The 11,622-nt window shown below is 38.3% G+C and overlaps 1 protein-coding gene and 1 pseudogene across 1 annotated transcript; both read right to left on the reverse strand.

Moving 5' to 3' along the window:
- Positions 1-305: 305 nt before the first annotated feature.
- Positions 306-1,367, reverse strand: LOC137971174 (uncharacterized). The gene has a single exon (XM_068817939.1). It carries the CDS (start codon positions 1,365-1,367, stop codon positions 306-308), a length of 1,062 nt encoding a protein of 353 aa, XP_068674040.1.
- Positions 1,368-4,432: 3,065 nt separating this feature from the next.
- Positions 4,433-11,622, reverse strand: part of LOC137971185 (uncharacterized) — a 225,030-nt pseudogene continuing 217,840 nt past the window's right edge.

Raw genomic sequence — 11,622 nt, forward strand, 5'->3', positions numbered from 1 at the left:
CTAGCTCTTCGTCGTGCAGTAGCTGTTCCTCTAACTGCTTACGAACATGGAAGGGGACTCTTCTGTGCGGTTGTGCAACGGGCGGTATGTCTTCATCGATGTGTAACTTTATCTGATAGTTCTTAAGCTTTCCTAGTCCATGAAATAAGTCGTCATACTCTTCCAACAGATCCGCTAGTGCGTTTGCTTTAGGGTGTGACGGCAGGTTTGTGACTTGCTGAACTGTTTGAAGAAGATTGAGCTCTTGCGATGTCTTCCAGCTAAGCAAGGAGCCACCGGATCCCTCCACAACGTAGAGCCTGTCGTTAAATTTCCTTGTCTTTGACTCGAGCGTTGTACTGAATTTTCCGAGGACACGAAGGGGAACCTTTGATTGGTAACCGTAAAAAAATCTTCACACTGCTTGTTTCAAGACTCGGACGGTTGGGTAGCTTGTGATATTCCTTCTCATCCAGAAGGTTAATGCTTGCTCCAGAGTCAGCCATAATCGTAACTGGCGTGTCATGCACCTTAATCTTGAAGAGAGGCTGGTCCTTCAGGGTCTTTGTGCTGAGAGAGAAGGTGTATACTTCATCATCATCAGTTGATTCGTTCTCACTAACTTTGTTTACAGTGGACTGGTGTGCCTTTCTTGTTTCTTTCTTGCCTTTGGACCGGCAAACAGCTTCAAAATGGTTTAACTTGCCACAGCCTCGACAGGTGGCTTGATAAGCGGGGCAAGAGGTATTCCCTCCAGGATGGGGGTAATTTTGACCACAATTTCGGCACTTTACGCCTGATTTCCGGTTTTCGTGACCGCTGCTGCGTGACTTCCGGACACGTGACATCTTGTCAACTGAACGTTCGCCATCTTGGTTTGAATTTATGTTATTATTCTGATTTCGTCGGCTTCGATTACCACCGAATGAGGACAATTTATGGACAGATTGCTTCTCTTCAATGTTAGCGGCCTGTGCTTTCGAGAGCTCCATGGCCTTACCAGCATCTAATAGCTGTGTCAGAGTGTACGACGGATTTTCAAGGGGTTTCGTACGCAGCTTGTGAGAACTACAGCTTGGGACTATCTGGGTTTTGATCTCACGATCCACGTCAGCAAACTCACAGGTAATTGCTAACTGTCTTAGCCTTGTATGAAACGCAGAAATACTTTCATTGTTTTCTTGCTTGGCCTGACGGAACACATAAATTTCGTACTCACGATTTTGTTTGGGAGTGAAATAATTTGTGGGCGCTTCTACGGCCTTGTCGAACGGATCTTCGCCTTCTCCCGCGGTAGTGTTTGGCAACGTGTCGAAAATCTCATTTGTAGCTTCGCCGGCATAATGGATTAACAGAGCTCGCTGTCTTTTCTTGTTTGTGACTTTCATAGCGACAAGTAGGTTTTGAAATCAGGAGAGCCATTTCTTCCATCTTGCAGCTTGTGTGCTTGTTTCAGATACATCGAACTCGGGGAATGTGGGTAGCGCGTTGGCCATCCTTCACGTGTTTTGCGAGACAAATATCCTGTAGAAATATCCTGTAAAAGTACTCTGTGTTAATATCCTCGTCGCCAATGTAACGATGTTGTCAAAACGTTGTTTATTTTCTGATTCCCAAAACTAACTCCTCCTCTCCGGCCTCGTGCTCTAACATCCGGGACACTACTTTCGTACCGTGTATTACCAAATTTGGTAACAACATTACAAAGTCCTCCTTGGTAAAATGACAAACCCAAACAGACAATATACTTATTAGCAGTCAGGTTTTCACGTTTGAGGAATCCATCCATGCTTTATTTTCGCCGGCCAACTTTTCTTTTAAATTTTAATTTTCCGGTGTAAGCTTATTTTTATATGTGTTCTCAAGTCTAGACATGTGTCTAGTTTCATCCCCCTCGTAAGCGTACACCCCAACAACGGTAATTGTTGATGTGAAAAAGCCTTGCTACGTATATTGAGCAACATCTGAAAGTTTCGTCGGCTTATTCTAAATTTAACGCTTCCCCGGCCCGTGTGAAAGCAAACAAATACGTTTGCTGAAGCATCGATGACAGCTGTCGCGGAAGGCAGAAAGTGAAAAAGGTACGCTTGTGAATATTTCTTTGTCGCAAGATCAAGGTTTTTGTCTTGTTTACATTTGCTCTGGCTGATTTTTGCCGCCTATTTTGATTGACTAGAAAATCTGTAAGTATTAAATGACTTGACTTGTCTGATTGGTTGATAATTTGCTTGTGCCCAGGCTTTTTTGACACGCGCGCGAGCGAAATAACAAACAAAATGGTGGCCAAAGATGTCTTTTCCATTACTTGCATTGCTATAGGAATTTTTTTTAGCCACAGCATCGTGTACACCTTTTTTCTTTCGGAATAGCGGTATTTTTAAAGTGGTAAAACTTCTTAACAGTCTTTCGCTCTTGTGTGATCGAATTTTCGTCGGCGGCTTCATGCACAATATTGAGTTAGGCAGATTTCCGAGTAAATGTTGTTATAGATCGATTGAGGAGGGAGTTCAGCCGAGACGGCCCTGTCAGTTGAAGTCTGCTAAGGTAAGATGAGTTCGCTATTCCTTTCGTGTTGTATATAATCTCAAGCTAACATAACCAAGCACAGCCTATTAAATGTTGTTTTAAAAATTAATGTATTTTACTTTCCTTCTTGTCAACAGAAAAAAAACTTTATAAGAATTGCCAACGTTATTAACGTCCTCTTCTTCACCAGTTCCTAAATTTTAATTACTAGTTTCAACTAGCAACTTGTGTGGAGATTTTACTATAACGCCATGGATTGAAATCAGGGGTTAGATAATAGGGGAACTCTAGGAAGTTGCACAGTAGATAGTTGATGAAGGTGCATGCGAGCTAACTATTTCCTATTTTTCTGTGTCTTTAAAATTCGATTGTTCTTCAGGAAATTTTTTCCTATTTTTTTTGCTCATGGCTGGAGAAAAATGTTGTAAGCTTGTGGTTCATGTTGACAAAACAATTATTTTGAAACTCGCAATGGTGACTATAATGATACATGTCCATTTAATACTGCCATTTTGTTCCCACTTTTAGAGTTTCTCGTTTTGTGACCCTTTTATCCACTTGACACCCTGTAAATAGCAATTTGTTGAAATTACTGTATACATTATGTGGAGGGGAAACATATGCAATGCAGGATGCCAAAACACTATAATGTATACAAATGAACTTCTAATTCACATTAACTCTGAACTGCCAAATATTTAGGACTTGCTTTGTGCCCACAAGTCAACTTGAAATTTAAATAATACTCAATATTTTATCTTCCAACTTCATCAGAAAGTAAATTCAACTTACTTAAGCTGGTCAATGCCTTGAACAAGTTTCAATCTTAAGATATTTGGGTATGTCACTATGTGAATTGAACATCACCTTTCCTGGCATCATGATCTTCATTATACATGTATTTGTGACAATAATTATTGTATTGCATCATAATTAAGGTAAAGCATTATCTCAGTGAACATTGTCTATTCAATATCTATTATTCGCTTATTTACCCATATTCACTAAGTGGCTACATATCTACATGTATCTTCATACTAGTTTCTGCAAAATCTTGAAAAGACATAGCCCAGGTGGTTGGTAGGGACTGGTTAGTGCGGTAGTTTCACTTTAAAAGCATTGTCATCATCAAGGCTGAGTACATCAGGGGCAAGTTTATTCCAATTACAGATTGTGCATGACCAAAAGCTGTATTTATATTCATCACACATTGTGGGGTAATTAAAAAGTTATTAGAGTCATCAATGACGTTCCCCTACTGTGGGTCTAAAACACAGGTCACATTTGACCGGTCACTAGTTGCAAAGCATTGTTTCACCTTTTTGAAAGTAACCCAAAACCCTCAATTTGGCTAACACCAGCCTAAAAACCAACCTTGGGCCTAGGGTTAGCCAAATTGAGGGTTAGGGTTACCTTCCAAAAGGTAAAATAATGACCCGCAATGAGTGACCTGTGGAATGTGACTTGTGTTTTAGACCTGCTGTTCCCCTATAAGATTATATTACCTCACATTATCTTTCGTTAGGTCTATTGAAATTTCACGATAATTATTGTTAAAATGTACACAAGTAATTATGTATGATTATCTTGGGTTTCTAAGCAATATAAAAATAATAACCAACTCAGGATGTCTTTGCAGCATTTATTCCTTCCTTCCTTCCTTCCTTATGCTATGACAGATATACAACAATTCTGCTCATCTGTTATTGGAAAATGACCTTCCTCTTTCTCTTCAAAACAGCATATCTAAAATCCTATTTTAAAAAGCAATTTTTTAACACTATTTTGCCTAATACTGATTTCCTTACTCACTGGTATGTACACCTGTATTTGCTTATTTATCAGACTGTCTAAATATTGCAACTGAATGGATATCCTGTTCAATACATTGAGTACAACCAGTACATTTAAGTTAAGAATATAATAATCATCCTTTGCCTGAGATAGTAGTTAACTTGAATGTATTCACACCACAGATGGCAGTCACAAGTGTTTCACCTGGTTACATCACAATTACTATTTTAATGAAGCATTTCACATAATTTTTAGGTATAATGACTTCCAAAAAATTAACTTGTACTTTCTTAAAAGTTCTTGTAAATAAGATGACAAAATTTGTATAAGCTACCTTTAATGTTGTAATAATTATTTATGGGCAACCTACCATATGTAAATTTTGTAAATGGATAGAGCTTAAGTGTATAATTGTTATAGTTCTTTGTCACAGTTAGTTATTAACTTGAACACATAGACCAAACTGGCTAACTCGGTGTTCTACCCAATTCAAATCTCCTGGGGGTAAGATTCTTTGTGTATTGTATTTGCATTGTAATGTAGCATTCACATTCAAATGATATGGAAATTCCTGGAAAATTTTTAATAAATTTTACTTTTTTAAGCCTCCAAAAATTGTCTGTCCTCTGACTTTTTAAACTGTACATATCAATCCATATGTCAAGGTTTGGACTGCAAATCTCAAGGATCCTTTTGGTGTGCCTAGATCTCTCTTGGCTCAGGTAGTACAATTAAATTGTTACATAATTATATAGTTTTTAATAAGGGAATAATTACAGGAAAGTGCTTCTTTTTGCCAACAGGTAGTATACTAACAGAGGTATTCCCCGTTAACGGGAATTCCCATATCACGAAGCGAGACAAAAGTCTTAGGGGCAAGACCACAAATTTCCATTTGAGGTAAAACAAAAACTAAATTTATTTATCAAAACATTCATCTCGCCTAACAGCAAAAATCATGGGTTTGAAACGACAACTGTACCCATCAAATGGAAGGACTAGTTAATTAAAGTGTTGTACTAGAGTTAAACGAAGAAATGATGCAAAAGAAAAAGGTGAGACATTCTTGTTGAACAACACCATGGAATATAGAATGACAACAACATGATTTCTTCATCACCACAAAACGAAGCAACCAAAAACCTAAAATAGGAACTCGAGGAGTCAAAGATGAGTTACACTTACCAAAACAGTGATATTTATTTAGTTTGACATTAACTACGATCTGAAGCAGATCCTGGGACAGCACAAAAATGGATCGAAAGTGTGCTAGCCAAATGCTCGTTGCAGACAATCCGTCATCTTGACCGTCGACACCTCGACACAAAAGACTTTTATCGACCGCAAAACTTTGATAATCGATGTCACACAAGATTTTTTGTCTTAACCTTGAGTTGCTTTTCGCGGTAATATGTTTTATTTGGCTTGCTGACGGCCTGTTTATGAAAGCTTTATCGGTAAACTTTTGGTTGTCCGATTTGACAGCGCACAAAACCGCGTGATTGTCGAAAACTGAGAAAACAGACAAAAATTACGCGCCTGCGCAGTCAAAAGTCACCCTTGCTGACTTGAGTTTCTATCGCACTTATGGCCTACATGGCCTACTACCTATTGAACCACAAGACCGTTTACCATAGTTCATCTTACATTCGAATTTGTCGAAGCAGAAAGGTCACACAACATTAAGTAACTGATCGGGGATCGATGAACTTGGTAAAGTCGAGCTCATTTGTCGACTATTGCTACGTCATAACACGTCATATCCAAGATGGCGCTCTCCAAGTCACGAAAGAGGCAACTTCAAAGTGCTCTTGTCACATTTTAACAGGGAACTGGACAAAATGGCGATTATTTTCGAATTCCTGGGGAAAAGTTTTCTTAATTTAGAGAATTTTTTTCTAGACCGTAACTTTCCTTTAAGAAAAAAAAAGGACTTACAAAAATGACCGTTAAGCTATAAAAGACCTTTAATCCAAGTTTGAGTACTGTTTTTTGTACTGCAATTTGTCACCATTTTTTGCTAAATTTTGCACGTCGTTGGTAGTAAAAGAAGAAAAATTCCTTTCGGTCACTTTTTTGTTGTTTTTTTTTTCTCTCAGTCGCCTGCCATAACGGGTCATAGTAACTTCGTTGAGACATCACAGAGTACAAGTTAAATATTACAGTTTAAATGCACATGTCCAATCAGAATGGCTTGATCTTCTTGAGTGTACTGTTAATTAATCGGAAATAGCAAAGCAATCAAGTGTCTACTTGAAAAGGAACGCTTAGCGAATATAGAGGATTTATTGACTAGAGCGATGGAATTAAATCTTTGAAAATGCCATGTAACACGACCAGATTTCATAAAAGGAACATTTTTACGAGAATAAGCTGTATTTTGTATTGAATAAACTGAAGAAAACAATTAAAATAATCGGAGTAGAACGAAACTTGCTACTCTATTTCTTATCTACGATTTCACGACAAATTTGTACACTGTTAACCCTTTCAGCCCCGATAGTGCCAAATGGCACTTATAGATTTTACTCTGTCTAACGCCAGACGATTTTACTCGTCAATGGGGAACCCCTCGGGGCTTAAAGGGTTAAGCTAACAGCGTGAAAAAACTATGTCCCCGTTTAACCCTTTCAGCCCCGATAGTGCCAAATGGCACTTATAGATTTTACTCTGTCTAACGCCAGACGATTTTACTCGTCAATGGGGAACCCCTCGGGGCTTAAAGGGTTAAAGCCCGTCAGAACCAACACGACCATGCAAATGAAAGAGGAGGTACACATTATTCCTTTGCTCTAGTTCATTAGGCCTTTTGTCCCCAATAAAACACTTCATTGTATTTTTTTGCGCATTTAATAGATACTTCTTTGACATTTTACCTTTGATGACATAAACCTGATTGGCCTACGGTCCACCTTTGCCATCGGACCCACAGGCTGGAGATGTGCCGTGTTTGTCAAAGGTCTTGTCCGCGGTAGCACTGGCTGCGCACCATCCTCCATTCTGAACTGCAAACATCTTGTAACCTTTCCGCATTGCAGCCACGGCGCATTTTAAAATGGCGTTCGTTCGAGCACTATAAGATCCATCCAGGACGCAATCGTTTCCTTCCAATATTTGGATGGTTCGATTGGAAGTGTCTTTGAAGCAGCCAATGGTTAAAATTTCAAAATCGGATGAAAAGTCCATCGTAATATAGTCATATTGCTGCACGATTTCGGGAGACTATTACACAAGATCTATGACGTATATTTTAAGCGAAAACGACAAAACAAAATTGTCTCTTTATGAACGATTTTCAAATTTCTTTACTTTCTTTCAACCTAGATCCACTTATAGATAGTAACCGATTTAACTATCCAGGGTAAACGTTCCCGAAATTGGACAAGTACCTAGTAATTCGGAATTGTGCGCTGACACCAACTAAATTCCCTTATGATACATTTATCAAAATTCTCTGTATTGATTCTTAAGAAAGGACTTACAATGCAACTATGAAAGACATTTTAATCCAGGTATGAGTACTGTTTTTTTGGGCAATAATTAGAAAAGGCAAGAGTAGAAAAATTGCTCTCGGTCACTTTCGTGTTGTTTTTGCCCCTCTTAGTCGCGTGCCATTCCTTGCCAATGTAACTTCGTTAAGACACCAGAGAGTACAACTTGGAGATTAAAATTATATACTTCTCTTGCCCAATCAGAACAAATTTATCATCTTGTGTGTTAATGTGGAATAGCGAGAAGCAAGTAAGTGTCTATCTGAAAAGAATCGCTTAGTGAATATAGAGGATTTCTCGACTGGAGCGGTGGAATCAACTGTACAACAAAAATATTTTGAAAATGCCATGCAACATCACAAGATTTCACAATAGCAACATTTTTACGAGAATAAGCTATATTACAGTAACAAACTCGAATAGACTGCACGTAATATCTGAAATAATCGGAGCAGATGGACACTTGCCAGTCAACACCCCTAAACAAATTCAGTGTTTTAAATTTAAGCAATAGAGGACGTTTTCCGTGTTACCATAGACTCATCTAAACCCTCGGGGGAGTTAGGAGAATTCTCGACAGTTATGCAAACCCTCGACTCCCAAATCCCCCTCGTGTTTAGATGACGCTATGAAAACACAGAAAAAAGTACTCTATTGCTTTTATAAAATATTTCTCAAAGGTAATTCGACAAATGAGGGAAACAAATGAAGGAGAACTCTTGTTTGAAACAAATTTTCTTGATACACGCTTATATTTCCTACCAGCCTATCAAAACGCGCGTCTGACAACACATAACCAATCAAAATTCGTGTGATGTCACAGCCGTGTTCCATGCTCTCATCTAAACACAGCTATTGAACAATGAGAGTGCGCGTACTATCCTAATTACTTTATAAAGACATTTCTTTGACATTTTACCTTTGATGATATAAACCTGATTTGCCCACGGTCCGCCTTCACCGTCAGACCCACAGTCTGTAGATGTGCCGTACTTGTCAAAGGTCTCGTCCGCTGTAGCACTGGATGCGCACCATCCTCCATTTTGAAGTGCAAACATCTTGTAACCTTTTCGCATTGCAGCCAGAGCGCACTTTGCAATTGCGTTCTTTCGAGCACCGTACGATCCATCGAGAATAGAATCATTTCCATCCAATGTTTGGATGGCTCGATTGGATGTGTCCTTGAAGCAACCAATGGTTTCATAAACTAAAGAAAGAGACCTGTCTTAAATTTCGTTGTCGTCATTCGTCTAAAGTTGTGTCCGTTTACTAACCACTTAGCATCATCCCAGCATCCAGGAGTACATTCAATTTGCCGGAACAATCGAGTGAAGTAAGTTCACAAACCATTAGTATCATATTAATCCGATAAAAAGATACTATTTTCTTTCCTTCCAACTTCGTAAAATAAATAATCTACTCAGTTAAGACTTACCGCATCGAGCGCTGACTGAAATAGCCACCAACAGGATGAAAAGAGGAAAACTATTTCGTTGACGTTGCATTCCTTCGTCTCTCTAAAATGGAGTAAAGTGTCATCAGTTTTGTTCGCCTTCTGCTCACTAATTAGGCGCTACTCAATATAGAATGTAATTAAGCTCGTTTTAGAAGTCAAGACACATTGTACAGTTGATATTTTCAAAGTAGGAAGCTAAGAGAAGGAAATTTGGTTTTTGGGACAAAATCTGACTTCCTCGTGTCCGTTCAGTATTCCTCTTCAAAAGCTGTGGATTTTGCGCGCATTGCGAATGTCTGTTTATATGTTTCTGGCTCTGCTTTCACAGTCTCAACACTTTTTCTTTCCTTAATTTAATTCCGGCTTGTGAGCAAACTCGCCCTGTCACTACCTTCTCTCAAGAGATAAAACCAAAAACTTTGTAAACTGTAGGCCTTGTCCGACAACCGTGATTGTTTATAAAATTCCATGGTACGTTCAGGACAGTGCACATAATTCACAAAGAGAAAGGCACGGAGTTGCTGGTGTTGAGCCTAGACTACTCTGCCAATCAAATGTAATGTTTAAAAAAACCCTTTTGCTGTATTTGACTTTCACAAAAGAATCAGTGGCTCCAGCATGTCTCCAGGTTTTTAAATCGGTGTAAAATTGATGACAGTTTATGGAGCAGTGGTGGTTTTCCGCATGGTAGAGATTGAAGGAGCAAAACTCGAAAAGAAAGTATAATGTGATCGAAAAGCGGTTAACTAAGAGGGAAAAGAACAAAATGACCTGATTAAAGCTAGCCAACTTAAAATGAAAACGTCGGCAGAAAGAAATCACACCTACATTCGTTTCGGATCCGGAATCGGACAACCGAAGGCAAAATAGTAATGGAAACTGCACTGTAGCTTAGCTTACCTGCAAAAACTTGCGACAACTGACTGCCCTTCGCGTACTTCTTAACTTGAACTGAACTGAAGCGAACTTCCTCAAAGATGACTATATCACGCTTAAATCTTCGATATTGAAGACGACTAAATCACGATAAATTATTCCGCTAACGGCTGACAACACATTCCTCACGTACAACAAGCTAACATTCAAATTCCAAAACAACCAAAGTACAATTACTACTAATGAACAAGGCATTGCAGTAGTTCTCATCCGTGTATGAGGCCACTTAAACATAAGTGCCACCAGTCAAAGGGATCTTTGCCTGGATATAGATAGACCAGATTCAAATGTTATTAGCAGTAACTCTTTAGTAGTAGTAGTGTTGATTATTATGTACAACTGTAGTGCAACAATGTTAGTGTTCGTTTTTCTAGCAAATCAACCCTTTAAAGGTTGAGCTTATCGTTTCGAGTGAGGTGTGGTATTGCGGAATATCAATATATCAATAGGTCGTATCACTTTTGATATATCAAAATTGTTCTCATACATTTCTTGGAAGGGTTTTTGATGATATTAGACTATATCATGAGATTTTGATAGTGATAGAAGGCAATGATATTTTGATATTCTGCAGAGGTACACAGTTTTTCCCTATACGGACCGACCTAAGCCGGTAAATAACGTATTCATTTTTTCTGTTTTTTTTCTGAAAATGAACATAGCAAACTGGTTTGCAAAAAGTCTTTGTGCGCGCTATACGTCGCAATTAACATATAACTGAAAAAAGAGCTCAGAGAAAAATGATAGATTTACGATAAAACAGAACTTCAAATATCTTTGGTGCAGTAAATGTTAAAAAAAACAATCAGTTATAACAAACTAAACAATGATGTGTGAAAAATTCGTACAAACAGGCGAATAATATTCTACGTAATAAAATGTTTTGTCTTGTTGAAATGAAACGAAAGTTCTTAAAACAGGAGGAGGAAAGAATTAAGTCAAAAACACTCAAAACTCTCAGTCTCTGACTTCATATCTTCATTAGTTCAAGTATTTATCTTTTTGTTCTCCGTCAAGTCCTTCACAAATCAGTGCAAAACTTAGAAAACTGCTCAAGAAAAATTTGTTGACATTAGTTCATGCGAACTCCACAGCGTTGCGATTTGTTTGTTTGACTGTTTTAGCTACGAATCCGTAGTTTCTTAAATGAAGCAAAATAGAACGAGATTATAAAATAGAACTCCACAGAAAATAACGGATGTCAACCGAGAAACTGAACTCAAGTTCAAACGACATTTCAACAGTTCAAGTAAAACAACAACCGAAAAACCACAGCGTTGTGATGTGTTTGTTTGCCTATTTTAGCGACGAATCCGTGTATTCTTAAATGAAGCAATATAGAACGAGATAGAAAATAGAAGTCCAAACAAAATAACGGATGTCAACCGGAAAACTGAGTTCAAAAGACTGCTCTGCAGGTTTAAGTTCAACGGCATGTAA

The sequence above is a fragment of the Montipora foliosa genome, chromosome 1 (genome assembly GCF_036669935.1).
Source record: "Montipora foliosa isolate CH-2021 chromosome 1, ASM3666993v2, whole genome shotgun sequence".
Taxonomy (NCBI): domain Eukaryota; kingdom Metazoa; phylum Cnidaria; class Anthozoa; order Scleractinia; family Acroporidae; genus Montipora; species Montipora foliosa.